We start from the raw sequence: 23663 nt of genomic DNA, 5'->3' as shown, positions 1-23663 counted from the left end.
GCAGGGAGTAGCAGAGCCAAGGTCTGCCCCCAAGGCTGGTGCCCTGGGGCCCACATGACCCCGCAGGGTAGACTGACAAATCAGGGAGACCCGGGGACGGAGGGGGGTGGGGAGGGACACGGGTGCCAGGGCACCGCCTTGACTGCATTCCCTGTCGCAGGCTCTCCGCCACGCGACTGCCTGGACGTGCTCCTGAGCGGACAGCAAGAGGATGGCATTTACTCAGTCTTCCCCACACACTACCCTGCCGGCTTCCAGGTCTACTGTGACATGCGCACGGACGGCGGCGGCTGGACGGTGAGTCTCCCGCGCTGCGCGGCCGGCTTCCTCTCGGCCCCGCAGGCGCCCAGGCAGGCCGGGGTGACCCAGGGGACTGTGCCCACGAACCTGGCTACTCTGAGCGGCCTCTCACCCAGCCTTCTGCCCTTGGCCCAGGCCTGCCTGTGTGCCCTCTGGCCCCCACAAACCTGCCTCGAATCTCACCCGGGAACGCCACACCCCCAGAAACCTGCACAGGGCAAGTGGAGGCCATGAACTGAGGCCCCGTCACCTGTCCGTGGAGCCACCTTCTGCTCCCCGATCCTCGAGGCTCTGGGAACACAGTGCTTGCCCCGGGAGTGTGGGGCAAATGGGGGATGGGCTCTGTGATGAAACGGGGCGCCTGTCGCCGATGTGAGTTCAAGGGCGTGTGTAGATGCTGTCTTCTGAGTTACCCGATACGTGATGTGTGTGCCCCCTTTTGGGGGGGGCACACGGCAGAGAGCAGAGACCCCGATGACTTCCTGCCAAGGAGCTGTCGTGAGTTCCGTGACTTTCCTGCACCTTCTGGTTCCTGCCTGGGTGGGAAGTAGGAGCCATGAAAGGTCCCCACGGCCAAGGGAGGGCGGGGAGGGGTGGCCACGGGTGGCCCTGAAATCTCCCCGGAGCTGGGAGAAGGGGGCGGAGCGGCGGGAAGAGGCCCCTGGCTGGATTCTCTCAGTAACCCTTGTGGACACGGAAATGTGAACTTCATACATTTTTCGCGTACTCTCCAACTATTATTCACAAGATATTTTAAGATATTCTTCTTATGCTTTTTAAAAGCCATTTAAACATGTTCCAACCATTCTTGGCTCACGAGTCAGGTAAAAACAGGCAGCAGGCAGGCGTTGTCCTGGGGGGCCGTGGTTTGCTGACCCCCCCCCCCCCCGCTCCCATTCTAGAGCTGGGATAAGAAGCGAGCTTGCTGTCTCTCTCCCACTCCAATCAGTGGCCTTCCAACCCTCTCCTGCAGCTCCGTCTTGGGGGCTGGGCTTCAACAGGGCTGCCACTGGCCATTGGGTGACTTCGTATAAATTAAAAATGCATGTCGTTTCCTTTGGGCACACTGGCACCCTGGGCTTGGCAAGATGAGTAGATGTGAGCCTTGCTTCTTGGCCAGACGCCCTAGAGCAGTGAACAACCTATACCACTGTCCCTGGACATCTGCATCCACCCCGAAAGCTGCTCAGCGCCCCCGAAGTCGGCCGTGGTTGGGAGGCCCAGGGACAATGAAAGCAGGGCCAGTAAAGCCGACTTTTTAAGGATTCTCGGCCTCACATTTAATTTCAAAAATGGGCAGGTTTTGAGCACCAACTGCGTGCTGGGGGCTGGGGAAGCACAGAGATGGGGAAGGCCCTGCCGCAGTCGTCCCAGACAACTTGGCAACTGCGAGGATTTGGGGGCAAGAAGTGACGGTAAGCAGAGGTAGGGGAGGCTCTGTGCGAGCTTCCTGGCGAAGGGGGCTTTGCTGATAAGCCTTAAGAGGCCGGCGAGAACAGGAAGTGGGAAGGAAAGAGAAGGCATTCCAGGCAGAGGAAGCAACCTGGCAAGGTGTCTGGGACTCAGGAGGCACGCAGCCTCTCCAGGAAACAGAGTCAACTGGGGGCCGGGGCATGTGATGAGGTGAGACTGGGGCCAATAACCCAGACTGTGGGGTTTGGGCCGGGCACTGGGGAGCTATTGAGGGTGCTGGAGAGAGGAAAGCTGGCATAAGAACTGTGCCTCCGGAGCAATAACCCGACTGTGCATCCTTGAGCGGGGCAGGGAGAGTGTAGAGCAGGAGGCGGTTCCCTCGTGCCCCGACAAGCCTGTAGCTGAGCCTCTGCCGGAGAGGTCGGGAGCTTGGCGGTTACGCACTTGGACTCCGGCATCCACAGACGGAGCCGGGTGTGGCTCTCGGTCCTGCTGTGTGATCTTGGGGAAGGTACTTAAGTTCTCTGAGCCTCGGCATCCTTAGCTGTAGAGGTCTTAACGGCAAGCAACAGAAAATGGCTGATTTAAGCAGGAAAGGAATGTACCGGAGGGAGACTGGGAGGCCAGAGAAACCAGCTCAGGGCCAGGCAGCCAGGAACGGAGTCCCCCAGAGCTAGCCAGGCATGAGCTGGTAGAAAACCCCCTACCCCAGTGCCGCTGGCACGGAGCCCTGGGCACAGCTACACCTGGGCACGGGCACCCCCACCAGGACGGGTCCGGGCCTGGGGTGCAGTCTGCGGTTCCTTTCAAGGAGATCCCCTGTGTCCCTGCCTCGTTGCTTCCCCAGCCGTCGAGCCAGCGGCTGTTCTGACTGGTGGGGCCGGGGCCGCGTGCCTACGACCCTCACCGCAAGGGAGGCTGAGAAAGCCAGCGGCTGGAGCCTTTAGCTGCCATGGTGGGAGTCATCCCTGCCTCCCCCCAAATCTCAGAAGATGGGGAAGGACGCAGGTTGACCGTGTGCAAGGCACTGGCGACCCAATGATGACCGAGCTATGTATGACCCCGCCTCTTACCGAGCTCTTTGCCAAGAGGGCGTCACCATAGTCCAGGGGACAGTCGTGGGGACCTGAAGCAGGGCACGGGGTCAGCCGTTTTCCAGGGGCCCCCAGATGGGCTCCCAGGTCTCTGCCTTTGGCACCTGGGGCCTCAGGGAGAGGCTGGCAGGACGCCTCCGTTTCTCACCAAGAGGCTTGGTGCCATCTCTGCTGTGCTGATGTCCAGGCAGAGGGGAGCGGGAAGCTTCTCCAGGAAATGCGTGGAGGGACCTGAAGGCGCGGCAGGCCGGACGGGGTCAGTTTTGAAAGGGGTCGGCTCTCCTGAGCTGGTGGCGACAGGGGAGGCCCGAGTGAGGCAGGTGGGCACGGGGGCCTGGCGAGTGCGTTCAAGAGGGCAGAGCCGGTGTGAGAGCAGCTGAGGGTCCCCCAAAGACCCGGGGACAGACAGACCCACAAACCCCTCTTCAAGCTCCGGAGGAGAGCACTTAAACCTCCCGGATCTGCGTCTGGGGGCTAAAAGCTCTCTTGTTTTCCTAACTCAGAACATCTGAGTTACGGCGCGTGCCTCTGGGAACCCCCTCAAGGCAGAGCAGCATCAATGCGACAGCCAGTGCCCAGAAATCAGAGTTAAGGGTTAGGACGGGCTTAATGAAAGACCAAGGAGGCAGCACAGGCGCTTCCTCTCGGGTGGACGTGACGCCAGCGTCCCGGAAAGTCCATCAGGATTTGGGCCGGGAGGAGGGCGACATCCAGGGCCCGGGCTGCAGGGGCCGTTACAGGGGAGTCGATGAGCAACGCCAGCCACCCGCCCCAGCCCTCCTGCTCAGACACCTGGATCAGGGGCCCCGCAAGAAAGGCCGCTCTCGGCTGAGAAGTGCTCGTGAGCCCGATAAACGTTAATATCCATTTGGACTTCCGTCAAAAGCAATCTTTGCCCAGATACCTCTGGGCATCTGTCAGGATCACCTCCCTGCCACACGGAATCTCTCGGAAACTCAATTGTTGTTTGGGAAGGAGCCGGCGGCCGTCTCTCCGAACCCGGTACAATCCATCGTCATTAGGCTCCGTGTCTAAGCTGCCAGGCCTCAAGTGCGGACACCCGAGAGCTCTCCCTTGGCGGACGGGGCACCCAGGGCCGCAGCCACAGCCTGCTTCCTGGAGAGACCAGACCCGGCAAGCGTGGGGCAAGCGTAGGGCTCGGCAGCCCCGTCCGGATTATACACTGCTGCCCTGCCTGGTACCCCGCCCACCCAGCCTCATGCGGGTCCGTGGAGCTCACTGTCACACGGTGACTGTCATTTATTCAACCACTGAGCACCAAGCACAGGCCAGAGGATTCAACGGCGAGCTCCTGGCCCGGTGGGGGGCTGGGCACAGCAGCTGACTTGTGTGAGGGCCATAGGAGTGGGGGCCGGGGGCGTGGGGGAGAGCCCCTGACCCAGCCAGGGGCAGCCAAGAGAGGCTTCTGGACGGGGAGGTCCACGTGCTGGGGGATGAGGTGAGAACGGTGTTCCAGGCAGAGCGAAGGTGCACCCGGTGTTGTGCACGGAGGTGGCAGGGCTCGGTCTGGGTCCGGGGGCGCTCTGCTCTGCTGGCCTCTGGGGCCGGAGGGGCCGGGGATAGAGGAGGGAGGTTTTGTCCCGAGGGTAGATTGGGCTCCTGTCGCCCTCAGGATTTCCCCAGGTGGGGAGTGGCCCAGAGACCTGGGGCCCCGGGCATGGCGAGGGGGGACGCGAGTTCTGTGCACCCTGTATCGTTACTGCAGAAAGCAGGAACTGCCAGGTGGGAAAGAGGCCACGTGTGGCTCCTGGGGGCGAGGAGGCCACAGAGGCAGGTGGACACATGCCACAAGGCCACCTTTGGGCTGATGCGGCCACTGGCCCTGACTGATGAGCCCAAGCCTTCCCCCCACGCTCATCAAAGCCCATAGTGGCCGGGGGCACATGAGGGCATGCTGATTGTCACGGCTGCTCTTGAACTTGACGTGTGCACCCAGCCCCGCCCCCGCCCCTGCCCCTGAGAAGCAGGAGGGAAGGCGGGAGGGAGGGGCCGCTTCCTGCTGACCCGTGACTCTGGGCAGGGGGCCCAGCCTGGCTGCCCACCATCCGTGTTCCCTCCCCACCGGTCACACGAGTGACCGCTCGCACCTGTGGCGGTGACGCGTCACCTCACTGAGCCTTACTTTCTCGTCTGCTAGACGAGGCTAATAGAGCGCCGTTCACGGGGAGAGAGCGGTGGAGTCCTTCGCAGGCCGTGTCCCCGCGAGGGAGGAGCGGGGCGAGCAGGGGTCCGTGCCGAGCCTCGAGGATTCGTTCCCTGTGAACAGAGGAGCCGTGCTCCCTCCTGTAGGATCTTACGGTCTGCGGTGTTTACAGGGGAGGAAGAGTCACCAAAACCGGGGCCGGATGTCCCCATTTGGAAGCTGATGCATGGGACCAGGCTGGCTGTTTCCAGCTCACCTCCCCCCTGGCCGTGCGAGACTGGAAGGGTCACATCCCCTCTTGGGGCACGCCCCCTTTCTGGTCCGGCCACCAGCATAGCCCTTGTGTCTTGTGTGGCTGCTTTGCAGGGCCTGGGGAATGGGGTGGCCATGCCCAGGACGCGGGGTGGGCTTGGGGTGTCCCTGCCTCTCTGCCCTGAGGCACAGCCTTGCCCCACCGGGATCTGCCCGTGGCCGTGCTGTCCCTGGGCCTGATCGCCAGACCCTCACTCGCCTTTGCATAGTTACCAACCGGGGGTCACCGAAATCGGGGCCAGTTAAGCCTCTCCTACCGCAGGAACCCGCAATGGGATCGATCCTGCTCTGCGTTCCCACTGGGATTCACCGCGCGGCCGGCTGCTCCCACCGCCGCGAGCTGAGTGGCCCAAACCCCGTTCTGCACGGTGACCACGCTCTCTGCCAGGCGCTTTCCCGTCGTGCGAGGTCAGCGGCTCAGATATGCCGCTAATTGGCTTTGCTGTGCGAGAAAACTCTCCCCTCCCCACCTGAGCTCCCCAGGCAGGGAGGAAAATCCTTCCCTCACTCGGAAGACATCAAAGGAGCCACCACGGACGCAGAGCCCAGCCCGGCAGTGGGATCAGGCTCAGGGAGAGATGAAAAGCTTCCAGCGTTGCTCGAGCCAGGATGCGAGGCGCGGCGCCCAGCCCGGGACCCCCGGCCGGGGCGGGGAGGGGGCTGGACAGCAGGTGTGTGGGACCCTCCGGGTGGCACTGGCTCCTCCCCACTTGGGCTGAGGGTTCGCTAGTCCTCGTGACAGGCCGCGGCGGCTGGGGGACCTGCTGAGGCATCCGCGGGCCGCCGCGTCCCCAGGCCGCAGCCAGGCTCGGCCGCGGCTCCCCGCTGCCCTGCGGGGTCCTTAGGGCCGCACACGCTAGTAAACGAGCGTGGTGGCTGGCCCCGCGTCCCCTTGAGCCATCTGCCGGGAGAAAGCCTGCCTCCCTCCAGAGCGGTTTGGGTTTGTGAAACTTTTGACGTAAAACGGGGTGCTACACGGGAAGGCTCAGTCTGGTACCTTTCTTTGCGTTTGATAAACAGCAGCTCCCGGCAGCGTTTGCCAGAAGCCGGCAGGCACCGACTGCCAAGCCCGGGAAGCATGGCAGGGCGCCGAGCCCGGGGATACCACTTGCAGTCGAAAACAAGGAGTGGGCCCGCTTCCTTCTGGGCTCGGCAGCCGGTTCGGAAGGAGAGGGAGGCGACGTCGGGCAGACCCAGCACGGGCGCCCAGTTTACACGGTCGCTCCACGGCGTCTTCGCTGCAAGCCTGCAGGGGCCGCTGGTGGGGCCCGGTTGCAGAGGGGGAAACCGAGGCGCGGAAAAGGTCCGTGACTTGTCCGAGGTCACACGGCCGAGATTCGAACTCCGCCCGGCCCCCTGTACCTGTGTCCTTGCCAGCAAGCCCAGGGAGCACGCTGGGGGCACTGGCCAGAGGTGCCCCACCCCCACCCCCGCGGCCGCCTCTGAAGGGCTGCGTTGCGCGTCCGAGGTCTTTGTTCTTAGAAACAAGAATCCACCTCTGCCACAGCCCCTCCCCGAATCACCTGCTCAGCAGGTCAGGGAGGCTGGAGGACCCCGAAGCCGCCCAACCCACAAGATCCTGCCTGTCACTGATTGGTTTTTCTCTTTTTAAAACAATTTGTAACGTTTATTTTCCTTTTGAGAGAGAGGGAGGGGCAGAGAGAGAGAGGGACAGGGGATCTGAAGCGGGCTCTGTGCTGACAGCAGCGAGCCTGATGCGGGGCTCGAACTCGCGAACCGTGGGATCATGACCCGAGCTGAAGTCGATGCTTAACCCGACCGAGCCACCCGGGCGCCCCTATAAAATGATTTCTGCGGCAGCTTCGTCAGAGTCTAGGGAAAATCCCAGGTGCTGCCTCCTGGGGACCCTTCTAAAGTGGCAGGGACAGCCCCGCCCCATCTCATAGGGTTTGGACCCACCCAGCTCCCGTCCCTGGGTCTCTCTGACCACCTGCCAAGACCCTGCTCAGTGTGCGGTTCGGCTGAGCATCTCCTACTCCGGGAAGCCCTCCTGGAACCCACCCCAGCACACGGCTCAGCCCCCTCTGAGCTCCCAGCAAGTGTAACAACTGTTACCATTATGGACTGATGTGTCTCAACCAGCACATGCAACCATCACCAAATCTTTGTGGGTAGGGGCTGCAATGACCCCCCGTTTTACAGATGGGGAAACTGAGGCACAGAGATGGAAAGAGCGTGCCAGGTGAGGGGCTGCCGTGCCCCGGGACTGCTGACTTACGCGTCCACCTTTCCCGGGGCCGCCCGTGAGCCCAGCCACAGCACGCGGGGCCCGGGACGGCGAGGCTTTCGTTCCGCAGCACAGAGACGCCAAGACTTAGGTGGGCACACGGCTGGAGCCCCGGCGGAACTTGGTCTCCTGGATGCCAGCCCAGGGCGCTTCCTGGGGCTGGCCCAGCTTAGCCACGCCGGGTGGGCTCCCGGGCCTGGGGCACCCCCTCCGCTTTGAGGAGCCCCCACTCTGCACAGCTCACCACCTTCACCTTCTCCCCTGCCATACGGGAGCGCAAAGCCCCCCCTCCCCGGCTGAGGTGGGGACGGCTGTGGCCGTCCGTGAGGGCAGGGCCGGTGCTGGGGGGACCACGGAGCCAGGCTCAGGCGCCCAGGACAAAGGAGCCCATCTGTCTCCCGGCGGAGACAAACGCGGGACGGTCGGCCACTCCGCTCGGCCTCCACCGCCCCAAGGGCAGCGGCTCCTTCCTTTGGAACCGCCCGGTACCATCTGCGGGACCGTGTGGGCCCAGCTCTCCCCTGGCAAAGCCCCCCAAGCGGCACTTGGAAGACACGCCGGGCGGCAGGCACTGGCTCCTGAGAATCCGCATCGAGAAAACACGCTCTGTCTGTCTGCCTCCGTGTCACCTGCTGGAGGGGCCGAGCGACGGCGAGCGTCCAGCATCGGTCACTTTGCGGCTGCAACTCAAGGGAGACGCGCCCGGGAGCCGGGCCACCGAAGATTTTAGCCTTGAGGTTACTCTGTTTCCCTACCTTTTTCCCCTTTGGTGGGGGAGCGGGTGGCAATTCACGTCCTACCGGCGGGACAGACGGGCCGGAAGCGGATACGTCCATCTTTTACGTGCTCCCTCTTTGCGTCTTCCCGTCTGGCTGATCCTTGCTCTGTACTCGAAGGCCTCCTGCCTGGTGACAGCCGTCCACCCAGCATCCCTGAAGTCCAGCTTGCGGCTCAGCCTGGGACCCCGAGTCCGAGAAAGCGTACTCCTGGGCAGTCTGGAGAGCCAGCGGTCTGGCCTGGCGCGCGCCTGGAACTCGCCGGCCCCGTGGCGCTGTAGTTGGCTTGAGGGCGAGGCCGGGGGGCCGAGTCTGAGATCCTGGCCGGTGCCGTCGCTCAGTGTTTTGAGCCAAGGAGTAAGGACAGCCCGTGGCAGAGGCCGGCAACGTCCAGAGCCGTGCTTCTCAGACTGCGGGCCGTGATCTCTCGGCCGGTGGCGAGATCAATTGAACGGTTTGTGATCGATACTACTTTTTAAATCAAACAGAGTGTAATAGATTAGGACAGGATAGAAAATATTAGCGCCCATCCGTCTTACTAAGGGCAAGTATCATTCCGGGAAGGTTTGGTTTCTGATACAAACGCCTGTGGGTGTGCGCGTCGTCACGTAAACCGTGCCTCCCGGGGTCGTGGCCGTGAAGTCTTTTTTTTTTTTGTAATTTTTTTTTTAACGTTTATTTATTTTTGAGACAGGGAGAGACAGAGCATGAACGGGGGAGGGGCAGAGAGAGAGGGAGACACAGAATCGGAAACAGGCTCCGGGCTCTGAGCTGTCCGCACGGAGCCCGATGCGGGGCTCGAACTCACGGACCGCGAGATCATGACCTGAGCCGAAGTCGGACGCTTAACCGACCGAGCCACCCAGGCGCCCCAATCGTGGTCATGAAGTCTTAACCACAGACCCTCCTCGCGGATGTGTCTGGGCCCTTCGAGGATCATGATTCATTACGCCTGTGGTTAAAGCGTTCTCACTGGCACACAATTGCTGTGGCTTCTAAGCTGGTGCAGACCCAAACTGTCCGTCGGGGACGTCTGCCACCCTTGTTTGACGGCAGTGTGGTTTCCCCGGGGGCAGGGCGGCCCGTGCTCACCCACCGATGGTGCAGCCAGGCCGAGCCCAGCAGCGCTCCGGCCTGTTACTGGCACCCGGAAAGAGAGGCTGAGAACAGGGTTTGGAGGTCCGCTCTCTAGAGGGAGACAGTTCTGGCCAGTGGCAAATAAGAGTGACGTGGGTGGGTAGGACATTGGCCCCTGGGTGTCCAGCCTGGCCTTGGGCTGGGGTGTGAGGTGTGGGTCAGACTGCCCACTCCATGCTCACGGCCGCCTGGCTTCTGTCTGCTGTAGGGACGAGGGGGTCGGGGGACAGGATTCGGTCAACAAGCATGTGCTCAGTGAGGACTCAACCCCGGCACCTGCTGTGGCGGGCGCTCGACACCAGCTCATCTTGGGCGCCCTGCCCCCCCCTCTTCGATCAGTCCTGCTTCAGGGGAGGGTGGGTGAGGGGCATGGAGGAGGGCACCTGTTGGGATGAGCACCGGGTGTTGTGTGGAAACCAATTTGACGATACATTTCATATTTAAAAGATCGGTCCTGCTTCCCGCGTGGGAGGGGGTCCCCTGTGTCCTGCGGCCCTCAGGGAGATGCTCAGTGGAACATCTGAATGGATGAGGGAGGCGTGGGGGTGGGCTGCTAGACGGCCCAGGACGGACATGCGTAGGGGGCAAGTCTGGAAGGAAGAGCAGGGCATTCCTGGGGCAGGGGCTGCGGCAGAGGGGCAGAGACCCGACGGCCAGGCCTGGGTCTCCATGTGGCCATTCTCCTGAAGCGGGCAGGCACCGAGCCCCGACCATGTGCCAGGCCCCGAGCGTCTTCTCCGTGGACCGCCACGGTCCATGGGGGAGGTGCTGCTGTGACCCCCACTTATAGAGAAGGAAACTGAGGCTCAGAGAGGTGCAGTAATGGCCAGCACTCTAGGTGGCGGGGCCCAGGTCCCCACCATCCCGCCCCCCGCCCCCGGCCCCCCGTCTCCCCGGCCCCCTCCTCCCTCCTCCCGCAGAAACGGGCTCCCCCCTGCCTTCTGCCTTCTGGAGGCTTCTCAGGGGAGCGTCTGAGCTTCTGCCAGGATTAAGCCTTTCAAAGGGCGCGTGCTCAGGGTCCCAATCCGGCCCGTCAATACCTGCTGCCCACCACCTCTCAGATCTCTCCGAGCCTGATCGAATTTCCTTCCCCAGCCAGTCCCTTCTGAGCATTTCCACCTGTCGGGGCCGGGCCAGGTTTGAGGTAGCGAAGCCACTCCCTGACGTCACGGCTGCCCAAACGCCGTGACTGACGGGTCCCCACGGGCAGGGGCAGAGCAGGAGGCCAAGCTCACGGCAGATGATGCGCCCGGGCGGTTCCGGGCGACCGAAATCAGGCTGCTTAGTAATGAATCCGGCAGGCTGCTGGTGCCGCAGCCAAATCTCTAACACCTCGCACGCGGTACAGATGGAGGCGGGGGGGGGGGGGGGGGGGGGGGGGGGGGGGAGGGGGGCAGAGGGGGAGCGGGTGCTGCCTCGGCAAACAAGCAAGAAAAAGGCTTGTTACACAGAACGAGTTGGAAGGGGGAGGGCGGGAGGGGGCAGCCAGGAACGGGATCGTCAGCGGATCCTGGAAATACTCAAGGCAGCTCTCTGGCCTGGACCAGCGTGGTACTTATTTGAAAGCAATTTAACCGATGGGATTCCTGACTCCCAAATCAAGAAGGTTATTAAAATGGAGAACAGAGGCAGCTCGGCTGCTCATCGGTACCCTAGTCACACTCCCGTGGGCTGTGGACTGCTGTCCCCCCCCCCCTCCCTAGTCACACCCCTGTGGGCTGCGGACTGCTGGCCCCAGCCCCCACCCCCCAGGAGCGGCTGGGGCTCTGGTTCCCCAAGCCCCCACGGACCCCCGGGCCCCGGGCTTCTTATTCCGGGGGGAGGGCATGCGTGGCTCTGGCAGAATCATTTTGTGACACGGAGCTCTGGAGGCTTCGGGGCATGTGTGTGGGTGTTCTCGGTTTTTACCAACTCGAGAATGGATTTTTTGCTCAGTTTCCTCTTGACCCCGGGGAAAGATACTAGGGCCCTTGCCCATGCCTCTTATTTGACCAGTGGGGAAACTGAGGCCCAGGCCCGGGTGAGGCCAGTCCAGGGTCGTCCAGCAAGGCAGCAGGGGTGGGCCCGGAAGCCAGGGTTTCAGCACCTGGGTCTAGCAGGATTCCTTCCTGAGGGGCCATTTTGGGGGTCTGGGGGCATTTAGTCTGTCCCACCTTGTGCCACCATGAAGGCCCCTGAGTCCCTGCTCTGCTCTGGGTCCCGTGCCGGGGGCGGGGAGGGACCGGGGAGCCCGGCCCCTGCCCTCCGCAAGCAGGCAGGTGGAGGGAGTGCCTGGGGCCGGGGACACGTCGGGGTGGGCGTGGGGGGGGCCGGGGGCTGTTGGACCCAGCTCTCCATCCTTTGTAGGTGTTTCAGCGCCGGGAGGACGGCTCCGTGAACTTCTTCCGAGGCTGGGAAGCGTACCGGGACGGCTTCGGCAAGCTCACGGGGGAGCACTGGCTAGGTGAGGGCCGGGACACCTGCCTGCCGAGGGGACGCGCCCTCCCCGGGTGGCGGGAGGTCGGGGTCTCCGGGGGCCTCCACACACCCGAGCCAGCTCCCAGGTGTTGCCCGGAAAGGCGTTCCGTGCGTTCAGCGTGTCTGCGGTCGGTGAGCAGGAGGCCAAAGGAAGAAGGGGCGCGGCGAGACGGGGGGTCCCTTGGAGGGGTGTGTGCGTTTCCAGGCGGGACGGCCGGTGGCCATCCTGGATCCAGAGAGCTGGGGGCAGGGGCAGGGCTCGGTTTCGGGTACGGGGAGGGCCAGACCAACCCCCAAACTGCCCTGCCCTCGGGGGTCAGCAAACGCCCGAGGTGTGCTTGGGGCACCAAGGCCATGACTCCCAAAAGAGAGGCCACAGTTCCTGGGGCCCCAGGGCACGGTGCTGGTTTCCCATCTTTGTCACACAGTCTGTGCGGAGCAGAGTAAGGGCTCAAAAAGCTCGTGTCCATATTGTGTTTAGATACTATTTATCTTTAAATTCACGCAGCATTTAAACACTGGGGTATCTTACATAATGTCATTCGGAAGCGTAACATCCATAAAAATCACAGGTCTGAGGTCTTATATATATTTGGGAGGGAGTTGGGACTCGAGGTGAGGTTTTCTTTATTATTATCTGAGAAAGAGAGAGAGAGAGAGAGAGAGAGAGAGAACTTGAGTGGGGAGAGAGAGAATCCCAAGCAGGTTCCATGCTCAGTGGGGAGCCCGATGCGGGGCTCGATCCCACAGCCCCTGGGATCGTGACCTGAGCTGAAATCGAGTTGGATGCTCAAGTGACTGAGCCACCCAGGTGCCCCTGCTTTATGTATATATAATTCACTGTTTTAAAGTGCACAGTTCAGGGTTTGTTGTTGTTGTTGCTGTTTTTTGAGAGAGAGAGAGAGAGAGAATGCAAGTGAGAGAAAGGCAGAGAGAGAGGGAGACACAGAATCGGAAGCGGGCTCCAGGCTCCGAGCTGTCAGCACAGATCCTGACGTGGGGCTCGAACTCGCCAACTGCGAGATCATGACCTGAGCCAAAGTCAGATGCTTAACCAACCGACTGAGCCAGCCAGGCACCCCCAGGGGGGTTTAATATATTCAGAGTTGTGCGACTCTCCCAATACAGAACGTCTTCTCCACCCCAGAAAGCTCAGAGCCCTGTGCCCCCGTTAGCAGTCACCCCCATTTATATTTTCAATATATATTAAAACCGAGGTGCCTGGCTGGCTTAGTCGGAGGAGCGTGTGACTCTTGATCGCGGGGTCATGAGTTTGAGCCCCACGTTGGGTGTAGAGGCGGCTTAAAGACATAAACTTTAAAAACAAAAACTTTAAAAAACACACAGCACGGGAAAGACACGCCATGTTTGAACGGCCTCACACACCCCAGGGCACACCGGCCCCACTCTGGCCTCCCCAGGCACGGACATCTGGGAACGTCCCCCCTAGCAGGGCTGGGGCAGCTGGGCAGGAGGGAGAGGAGGCGAGAACAAAGGCACGGGGCGTGTGGCTGGGCTCCGGGTGGGCGTCAGGAAGGTCCCAGGCCTGTAGGGCTTGCTTTCAGGGGGCCTTCTGGGGGGAAGGAGAGGGCCAGTCCCAGAGGTGGGACCGGGCACGTGCCCGCTCGCTGTGTGCGCAGAGGCACCCGGCTGGTGATCTACGCTGTCATTTGCCTTATGTCCGTCTCCCGCCTCCATGACCCTGTGATGCATGAGGCCAGGACCCTCTCTGTCCTGACCTGCCCTGTGTCCCTGTTACCAGGAAGGGGCTGGCTGCAGGAGAGGCCAGTGTGGACTTCATCACCACGGTCTCTACTTAGTGCCCAGCCCACCTTATACGCTTCAGCCTTGACCCCTCACACCCACCCTCACAGCTGCACTGCTGTCCTCCCCTTTTATGGGTGAGGAAACCGAGGTCCAGAAAGAGTGGGGTGTGTGTGCGCGTGTGTGTGTGTGTGTGTGTGTGTGTGTGTGTGTTGGGGCGGAGGACGCCTGGGCAGGATTCACGAGCTTTAAAGTATACCCTGAACTGAGTGAATGAGAGCAGGGGCGGGATAGGGGCCGGGGGAGAGAAGCTTCTAGGTGGGAGACCCTTTCCCGGTCCCTCGGCCCCGCCCCGCCCCCAGGTGGTTGCGTAAAGACAGGGAGTAGCTGGGGGGGGGGGGCTGTTTCCATATCACCACCCACCCCCTTAGAGCAGCGTTGGTGACCCTGCCCTCACGGCATCTTAATTGAAATCTATCAGCAGCCACCGAAGCTTCGGGAGGAAGCATTTAAGCAGGGCCTTGATTAGCTCCTGGCAGACAGGGAGCCCTGAGGAGAATGTCAACGTAGCCCTCTACCGCCCTGGCTGTTCCCTCCCTCTGCTTTGCCACACTCCCCTGTCCCCTTTCATCCAGGGTTTTGTCTTCTCCTATTGAGTTATGGGAGCTCTTTATATATTAAGGTTATTGATTCTTTGTCAGATGCACATGATACGTATTTACTTCCAGTCATTTGTCTTTTGGCTGCTTTTTTGTTGCTGTTGTTAAATTATTGCTGATTTCCTAGATGTTTTAAATTTTTATGTAGCCAATTCTTGCCAGTTTTTTCCTTCCTATCCTCTGGGCTTGAGGCCCTGCTTTCCCCTCCCGGTTTTCTAAAAATGTCTCCTATCTTAACAAAAAAAATTTTTTTTCTTTAGTGTTTGTATTAGGTGCGGATCCGTAACCCATCTGGGAGTTTGTTCGGGGTGACGATATGAGGGTTGGAGGTCTGAGTATTTTTCCTCTCTCTTTTTTTTGTTTTTAATTTTTTTTTTTAACGTTTATTTATTTTTGAGCCAGAGAGAGACAGAGCACGAACGGGGGAGGGGCAGAGAGAGAGAGGGAGACACAGAATCCGAAGCGGGCTCCAGGCTCTGAGCCGTCAGCACAGAGCCCGACGTGAGGCTCGAACTCACACACCGTGAGATCGTGACCTGAGCCGAAGTCGGACGCTCAACCGGCTGGGCCCCTCCAGGCGCCCCTTCCTCTCTCTTTTAACCCCCCAGCAGCCTCTTCCTCCAGCTTTGATGGCGATGGGGGCCCTGATCTCAGCTCACCATCCAGGGGCCCAGCGAGGTGGTGGCGGGGGCGGGACAGGGGGGCGGGAGTGTCCCGGCAGGTCAGGATTTCTGCAGGGGCTGCAGAAGCACAGAAAGAGAGAGGGAGAGCAAGGGGGTGGAGACGGCAGAGGAACCCCGCAGCCCCCACCCGGCCCCTCCTCCAGGGCACCCTGCCCAGGGGCCCCTCACGGGCGCTGGGATGGCCCGTCCAGCTTAGCCCAGAGGAATGATGGGCCAAATGTGGGCCTTTGGGCACCAGCCACCACTCAGTGATGGGGAAAAGGGGTTCCCCAGCGTCCCTGCCAGGCTGGTCTCCCTCTTGCCCTGTCCCTGGAGCCGATGATCCGTCTCGGACAAGAACTGGGTAAGGGCAGGGCGTCTGGGCCAGTCTGCCTGGGTTCAACTCCAAGCTCTGCCACTTACCAGCTGGGTGACCTGGGCCCGCACCTTAACCTCTCTGTGCCTCATTGTTCTCACCTGTAAAATAGGGATAATGAAGCCCCTGCCTCGTTGATCATGACAGCAGGAGCAGCAGACACCCGGGTAACGTGTGCAGCGGGCCAGGCGCTGTTCTAAGAGCTGTACAGGGATTCTTTAATTAAATTGGGCTCATTCTAATTCTGCTGGATTCATTAACCCCCGAGAAGTGCTCGGAACGGTGCCCGGCATTCGTAAGTGCCGTCCAGCTGGTGGCTGTTGTCGCCCCTGCCCTTACAGCTTGCGGAACCCTCCCGGCCCTTCATCTCAGCCCCGTGAGGCCCACTCCGCAGATGTACAAGCCGGGGCCCCGAGAGAGGGACAGCGGCTTGCTCTGAAACTCCAGCCCGGGGGTGGGGGGAGCAGAGCAGCGCAGAGAGAGGCAGGGAGACGAGACCCTTCTGTTCTCAGAGCCCGGTCCTGGGCAGGTCCCGGGAGAGTAGGGCGGGCGGGGTCTGCCGTGGCTCGTGGCGACGTCACGGCGGCTTCTCCTGTGCCCCCGACCTAGACCGTGGGACCCAGGCTTCCCTCCGGCCTCGCTGGGGGAGGGTCCGCCCAGCCTTCTCGCCCCGTTAGCTTGCACACCCCGGCCCCACCGATGGGTTTGGAGCTCAGGAGGGAGAGGCTGATGAAGTGTCACTCGATGCTGATAAGTTGTAATTTTAATTAAACGCCCTCGTAATCAAGAGGTAATCAAAGTGGCAGGGAAGCACCTTGAATGTGAGTGTGTGGGAGGGAGGGAGGGCGCAGGACGATGGGGGTGTGGGGGCAGGTACAGGGCCAGGCCCTGGAGACAGCAGGAGACTCAGCCCTCCCACTTCTCCGCTCAGCCGCTAAGGCAGCATTTATTGAGCACCTATGGTGGACGGAGCCCCGCTCACATGCCGGGATTCAGCGTGAACGGGACAGTCCGTTGCTCTCCTGGAGCTTCCACGGTGGGGGGCAGGCCTCGGGGGCACAGAATGATACACACCAACGGGGGGAGCAGCTGGGTTGGCAGAGGTCCTCGACCCAGACAGGAGGCCAGGCAGCCTTCCCCGGGTGCGGCCTGAAAACGAGCAGAGCATAACGTGGGGGAGTAGGGACAAGTGTCCCAGGCAGAGGGAACAGCATGTGCAAAGTCTCAGAGGCCAGGTTCAGGGAGATACATACGAGTCCCAGATCCTTTCCCGCCGGAGCCCTGAGTGGGAGAGAGGATGAGGGGGGTCGCCACCCCCAACCCAGATTTTCCGGGTTCCTTCTGAAACCTACAGTCTTTCTACTGACCTTCCACTCAAACGTTTGGAAAGCAGAGCCCGACTTAAAGCCCGACAGAGAAAACCAAACACGAGAAATGGTCGGTCCTCGGTTTGTTGCCAAACACAGGCTGGCCCGAGCCGCGTGCCCTCGGCTCTCGGGTCGCCCCAGTTCCCTCCCGCGGGGGTCGCCTTGTGAGCCCCTCCCCCCACGTCTGCCCTTCCCTCCCCGACTCCAGGGCTCAGGAGGATCCACGCTCTGACCACGCAGGCCGCCTACGAGCTCCACGTGGACCTCGAGGACTTCGAGAACGGCACGGCCTACGCCCGCTACGGCAGCTTTGGCGTGGGCTTGTTCTCCGTGGACCCGGAGGAAGACGGCTACCCGCTCACCGTGGCCGACTACTCGGGCACTGCAGGTGGGACCCCGGGGCGGCAGCAGGGAAAAGGGAGGGCAGGTGTGGGGGGACGCCCACCAGTCTCCCCACTCAGGCGGTCAAAGAAGCCCCAGGCCCAGTGCTTCGGACCTCCACCTTCAAGTCCCGCCTGGCCCCCATCCCGGCAACACAGAGCACCGGGGCCCGGACCGTTCACCCATTTGGCGGACGGGCAAAGGGAGCCTCGAGCCAGGCAGCAGGACACCCGGGGCTCGTGTTCTGCTGGGCCTCTGAAGTGTGGTGGCTGCACCTCTCTGGGCTGGGTTTCTCTTCTGAGGCGGAGGCAGGAGGGCAAGGAGAGGGAGCGCGTGAAGAAGCTGGGAGAAGGGACAGAGACGGCCAGGACCCAGGGACAGCCCGGGGACCCCCAGGGCGGCACCGTGGGCGCACGCCAGCCGCACAGGCTCCCGGGTGTGGTGGGACAGACGTGCGCGCACAGCGGGGGCACACGTGCGCCACCGCGCACGTCCGGGGGAGGCGCCCTGAGGACGCAGCGGCGTGCGTCTGTGTCTGCGCCTGCGCAGGGGACTCCCTCCTGAAGCACGGCGGCATGAGGTTCACCACCAAGGACCGCGACAGTGACCACTCGGAGAACAACTGCGCCGCCTTCTACCGCGGCGCCTGGTGGTACCGCAACTGCCACACGTCCAACCTGAACGGGCAGTACCTGCGGGGCGCGCACGCCTCCTACGCCGACGGCATCGAGTGGTCCTCCTGGACCGGCTGGCAGTACTCGCTCAAGTTCTCCGAGATGAAGATCCGGCCGGTCCGCGAGGACCGCTAGCTGGGCGCTCCCCACCCCGGCCCCCCGCCCCCCCCCATCCCCGCGCCCAGCCCCACCCTGCATCTCCCCCCGACGCCCACCTGCCCGCACGTGGCCGGCCTGCTCACGTGTTGGGGGGGGGGGGGGTTGTACGTCCCCTTCACGCTGTCCTCACCCCTCAGTTCACCTCTGCTGATGGGGGGGGGGGGGTGACTCGACGCCCCCAAATTCTGCCCGCCCGGACTTCGGCTCCTGGGCTAAGCGTCTTGACTTCCCGTGCTCAGCAGTCGGCCCGGCACCCCGGCAGACCCTCCGTTTCGCCCGTCCAGACACCCGGCGTTATGGGGGCACAGGGCAGGGGCCGGCGGCACCCCAGCAGCCTTTTCAGGAGACGGAGGGAGTGTCTGGTCTTTCTGAGTCAGGTCTGAGGCCAGCCGCCTCTGGCCTCGAAATTTCACTTCCCTGGTGCCTGAGGATCCGGCCTCTCCCCCAAGGACCAGACAAAGGCTGGACAGCCATATGCCAACCCTTCCCCCAGGCCAGGCCGGGGTGCGGCTGCCCGTGGGGACTCCTACCCCGAGGCCAGTTTCCTGGAGCTCCCCCACCCCCACCCCTGTGTTCCTGCAGGCCTGGGAGGTCCTCAGTCCCTTCGGCTGCTGCGCCCAGCCTCCTGCCTTCCTGGGGCGGCGGAGCCCCACCCCACCCTATCCTCTTTCCCGCGGGAGGCTGGGGCAGGTCCTGAATCCTCTGGGCCTGGCCGGTGAGGATCTCTCTTTTCTGGGCTGCCGTGGGGCGTGTCCCACCATTCCCAGGGACTCCGGGATCCTAGGGGCCCCCTGGCATCAGGCCTGCAGGGGGGAGGGTGGACCAGGAGGGGTTGGGTGGCCGTTAGCCCTTCAGCCCCGAGACCGCTGTCTCAAGTGGGGGCGGCTGCCCCCTGCTGGTGACTCTGGGCACTGCCAAGACTCGCTGGGCAAATGGGGGAGACTGAGGCACCACCAGACGCTCGAAACCATCTTTCATTGAATCCTCCCAATGCCCAACATACTATCACTCTACCCCTCCCCCTCCCCCTAAGAACTGGCCAAGATGAGCAGCCCTCAACCTGATATCAACCCGCTGGGACCCCAATGCCTTTGCCCTCAGAACCAAGCACCAGGCTGTTTTTCTATGTTCCTACCTGTGGGGATTTGATGGGGGCGGGGGTGCTTGGAGAGGGCTGGAAGGTCACCCTGGGGGGCTGCCCGGAGGGTGGGCGGGAGGGAGGGAGGGGGGTGTTTCCTTCCTTCACTGGAAGGCAGATGAAGACAGGCACATAGGGGAGCGTGGGCTTTAGCTCTCCCTTCCCCACCCACCCAAGTTTGTGGTTCAGTAATCACGTGCCACGGACCCGTGTGCAACCTGGCCGGTCCCCTGGAGCTCCACCTGGTCGCAGCCTTCAGCAGAGTTTCGCAGGACATCTGCTGTGGGCCGGGGCCTGCCTGGGCGCTGGGCAACACCGCATCCCTGCCCTGTCGGCCCCGAGGCTTGAAGCGAACATGGCCGTGAAACAGACGGCTGCAGCCCAGGGTGAGCAGGTGCTGGGGAGCAGCCTGGCTGCTGGAGGGGCCGGGGAGCTGTGTGGGGTGGGGGAGATGGGGGGAGGAGGGCTCTCCCCTGCCAGTCCCCTTTCCCGTCCTCTAGAAGAGAGCCAGCCCCCCACCCCACCCTGAGCTGCCAGGACCCGCGGCCACAGTGCAGACTCTGGCTGGGTGGGACCCCAAGTCCTCATCCCAGGGAGCCCCCTTCTCCCCCACCAGCCCCAGGCGAGAGCCGGCTTCTGCCGCCAGCCTTGCAGTGCCAGCCGCCGTTTGGAAAGTGTCGAGCGCTTTCTGATCTGTCATCACACAAACTCCTGGTGAGTGTGATGTTAACGGATTCACAGATGTGCGTGCGCGTCAGGAAGCTCAGGGGCACTCCTGCCAGGGCTTGGCTGCAGAACAGACGTGTGCCGCGGCTCGGGCCTGGTGTGGGGACAGGTGGGGGTGGCCTTCAGGAGCATCCGGCCGACCTGAAGACACCCGTTCCTGCCGACCCGAGAGCGCCAGCCCCGCTCCCGGCCCAGGACTGGCACAGAGGGCTGTGGCCGGCTCAAGCACTGGCTGAATGGGCACTAAAGCCGTCACAGTGGGCCAGCGCACCCCCCTTCCTAAAGGGCACCCTTTGAAGGCTGGTGTGGAGCACAGAGGGTCCCTGAACATCCCCTCTGGGCCAGGAGGCTGTGCTGAGCAAAGCAGGCTCTGGCCCCCGGCCTCCAGGAGCCCGCGGTGTGAGGTCAGCGTGGATGGCCATCGAGTGAGTGATCCCAGGAAGAAGAGGGTGTCAGGAGAGCAAGTCGCAAGACGCAGCTCCACTGAGGACGGAGGGATGTGTGCAAAAGGTCAACAGGGACCCAGGCTCATTGCACCTGAACTCCGTCTCGAGGGGCCTAAGCTGATGGTTTGACAGTGGGGGTCTGTGACCTGACCAACCCTCCCTCCCTTTCCTTCTTCCACTGATGAGGGGAACGACGAGTCAAGCAGAGGAGGGGTCTCGACACGGGGATCTCGGGGGGCAGTGCACGTGGCTCCAGAAGCTGCCGAAGGTTCCCTTCCCCCAGCACGGGTAGGTTCTGTGCAATCAGCCAGTGGCCTCACTCATTCTGCACCCCCCGCCCCAAACTTTGAGAGAGTTCAACCAGAGGCCGCCTGACGGGCCACCTGAGCTCGCTGCGTCCAGAGGGTGGATGGTTCCTGCACTTCCGCCCTCGGTGGCCTCAGCACCACCCACCAGGGGATCAGGACAGCGCCGGGAGTAGTGCCCAGATTGCATCGTCCCCCTGTGGCTGTGTGCAATTCGGCTTGAGAATGTTCGTCTTGGGGGCAGAAACGGTATCACAGGCCTGCCTCTTCCTGCCCCCCTGCTCGCCCCACCAGCCACCCTCGGTCACACGGGCCGCTGGCTGGCCGGTCTGGGGCCCGAGCCCCATCACCCAGGATTCGGAAGGTCGGTCAACAGGATCTGCCCCACGTCATGGCGACAGGGGGGGCTTCGGCTAGGCCCGTGGTCACACCTCTGTCCCGTGCAGTCTGAGGAGCAACGTGCCTGCGGGAGACGTGCTAAACCTAGAACAAAGGGCGCTAGGCTCTGGTGCATGCGGCCGGGGGCCTCCCCAGGGCCTCTGCCCTCACCTGCCTGCAGGGAGAGAGCTATCCCCAGACCCCCAAGGGGGCCAAGCGGCTGGCAGGACTCAGCAGACCCAGAGGTTTGGGGCTGGACACGGGGGGGACTGCCCGACTGTCCACACGCGGCTGGCAGGGTGTGTGTGGAGGTGCTGGAGGGCCAGCACGGCTGCCGATGGGCAGAGCGCGGTGCGGGACAGAAGCTGGTCTGGGCTGCGAACACTTGGCGTCGTGTGTCCCTGTCTCTAATAAAGTCTTGTGCTGACCCGGCTGCCTCTAACCTTGCTCGGTGCCCCACGTCAAGGCCGCCTCCTGCCCGATTTCCCCAGACTTCCTCACTGTCTTTATTTCTATTGAAGAAACGGTGTTTCCCAGGTAGCCCTGCGTCCCCAGAGGCCGCCCCAGACCCTTGAGCAGAACCAGCCGCACACCGGCCAGCAGCTGGGCCACCTCCCGGCGGGGGAGATCCTCCTGGGGCCAGGCATCTGGGGACAGGCCCGTGCATCCCACGGGGGTCCCCAGGGTCTCTCTTGTGGCCGAGACTGGAGTCCTGAGGAGCTGAGACTTTATTAAAAACAACAGTCCCTAGTGGCTATTCATAAAACCAGTGTGAAGCTTGAGGACAAAATCACCCCCTGAGCTGATTTAATGAAGTCCAACATCTATCGAGTGCCCGTATCAGAGACCTGGTGCGGGGCCAGAGCCGGGATGTGCTGGAGCCCTGCCTGAGGCCCCCTGTGGGGGCAGCTGGAGGGTGTTTGCCCACCGGGCCACACGGGGGACAGAGGTCTCTGTCCCGGTGGCTGGAGGCTTCTAGAACGTTCACAGAACGCCATCCCCCTTCATAACGTGTCCCCGGCCAACGGCGTGCGGTCTCGCCTTCTCAGTATCAGACCCACAGGGACCCCCTGGCTATGTGGCTCCTGGGCCAGGCCGCAGGAAGTCACTGAGCTGATCACGGCCACCTGCCTCCCCACAGGCTCACGGGGCCAACTGCCAGGCTGTCACCCCAATACAGCCCACTCTTGCAAGGTCACAGCCCTATGCAGAGAAGCAAGGGCCGGGGTGTCTTAAGGAACTGAGGCTGCTGTGAGCTTGGCCATCCTGGGACTTGGCCCTGATGTTCTAGGGAGGTTTCCCGGGGAACCTCAGTCCTGGTGGAAGAAAGCAGGACCCCCTGAAACCTCTCTCCCATTTTACCCTGACCCCGTGAAAAGCCTCTGTTCCAGGAAGCTGAACGGAGCCTACTGCTCTCTGGCTGTCAGCCTGAGCCGTCCTTGACCTTCTCACAGCCCAGAGCCTGTCGATCTGCTGCTCTGGAGATCCAGAGGTCGTCACCTCTCCCATTGCCCATCCCCTGGAGGGAGTCCAGGAAGAGTACTTGAAAGCAATCTTTCGGGCCGGCTGTTCTCAGGGGGACACCTGGGGACCTCCTCCTACTCACCCCCAACCTCACCCCCACCCCGAGCCCCAACACTCGGGACTTCCTGTGGCCTCTTTTCAGAGCTGCGGGCACCAGCCCTGAAGGGACCTGGGTCATGGCGGGCCTCACAGCAGAACCTCTTCTTGGGAGTTCGGCCTGTCAGAGAGACAAGTGGAGATTTTCTCCGGGCGGGAATGGGGTGGCCCTGGGGTTTGACCCCACCCCTGCCCTCCCTACACCCCCCAGCTGAGAAATTTCACAGAGCGCAGATTGGGAACCCAATCCTGTCTCTTTACACCCACAAGAACTGAGGCACAGAGGAGGCAAGCATCTGGCCCAGGCCTCACAGCATGGTAGGGACCCACCGCGGGCCGCACCCCATCACTAAGCAGCACCCAAGGTCACAACCAACCAGCACTAAGTAGGGAGATCAAATGACACCGCTCCTCTGGTCTCCCACGCACACACCAGCCCCTCAGGGGACGGAAGCCAGCTCTGCACCTGCTCCCGTCGGCACATGAATGCACCTGCCCATGGAGAAGCCCAAAGTCAATCCACACGGCTCTTTCTTGACCCTGTTCTCTCCAGACAAGACCGGGGGGAACCAAGACTTCCCGCTGCAGATGGGGCTGCAGACAGCGGAGGATGGGGGTTGGGCCTGCTCCCACAAGGCCAAGTGCTCTGACCCTCTGAGCTTCAGACTCCCCTCTCCCCCTGCAGAGGGGCAGTATTCCAGCCCCTTCCTCAGGTTGATGGGGGACAGGAAGTGTCCATGAGGCCGTCTCTATTCCCCCTGTGAATGGCGGGGTGGTTCTCCACACCCCCCAGCACCCACAGGCAAAGGTGACGGAGGTCAGTGGGGGTGAGGGCCCCAGAGACTGGGGGAACGCCTCTGTGCTTGGTCCCCAGCCTCGCCGGAGCAGCCGGCTTGGGTCAACGTCAGGGCGGCCTAGCCTCACCCGGCACCTCATCGCCCTGCTCACTCTCAGTGGAGGGGAAATCTAGGCCAAGAGAGGAGTAGAGGCTGGGGGCCTGGCTGGGCCCTTCACACCCCCTGCTGGTCTCCCCACAGGTGCTCCGAAGATACGGTGCTGGGTCACCAGGCGTGGGGACGTGGGCTCCTGGGGCTGCAGGATGCTGGA

At 62.5% G+C, this 23663-nt stretch overlaps 1 protein-coding gene across 1 annotated transcript in view; it reads left to right on the top strand.

The window, feature by feature from the left end:
• FIBCD1 (fibrinogen C domain containing 1) overlaps positions 1–17957 on the top strand; it is a 30791-nt gene extending 12834 nt beyond the window's left edge. Inside the window, exons 4-7 of the mRNA XM_043565114.1 lie at positions 161–297; positions 11791–11887; positions 16938–17117; positions 17660–17957. Coding sequence (XP_043421049.1) covers positions 161–297; positions 11791–11887; positions 16938–17117; positions 17660–17919 — 674 coding nt within the window. The 3' untranslated portion in view covers positions 17920–17957. The remainder of the gene's footprint in view (positions 1–160; positions 298–11790; positions 11888–16937; positions 17118–17659) is intronic.
• The last annotated feature ends 5706 nt before the right edge of the window (positions 17958–23663 follow it).

Source organism: Prionailurus bengalensis, chromosome D4 (genome assembly GCF_016509475.1).
Source record: "Prionailurus bengalensis isolate Pbe53 chromosome D4, Fcat_Pben_1.1_paternal_pri, whole genome shotgun sequence".
Lineage (NCBI taxonomy): Eukaryota > Metazoa > Chordata > Mammalia > Carnivora > Felidae > Prionailurus > Prionailurus bengalensis.
Note: the sequence above shows the minus strand (reverse complement) of the source record. Positions and strands in the feature narration are given on the sequence as shown.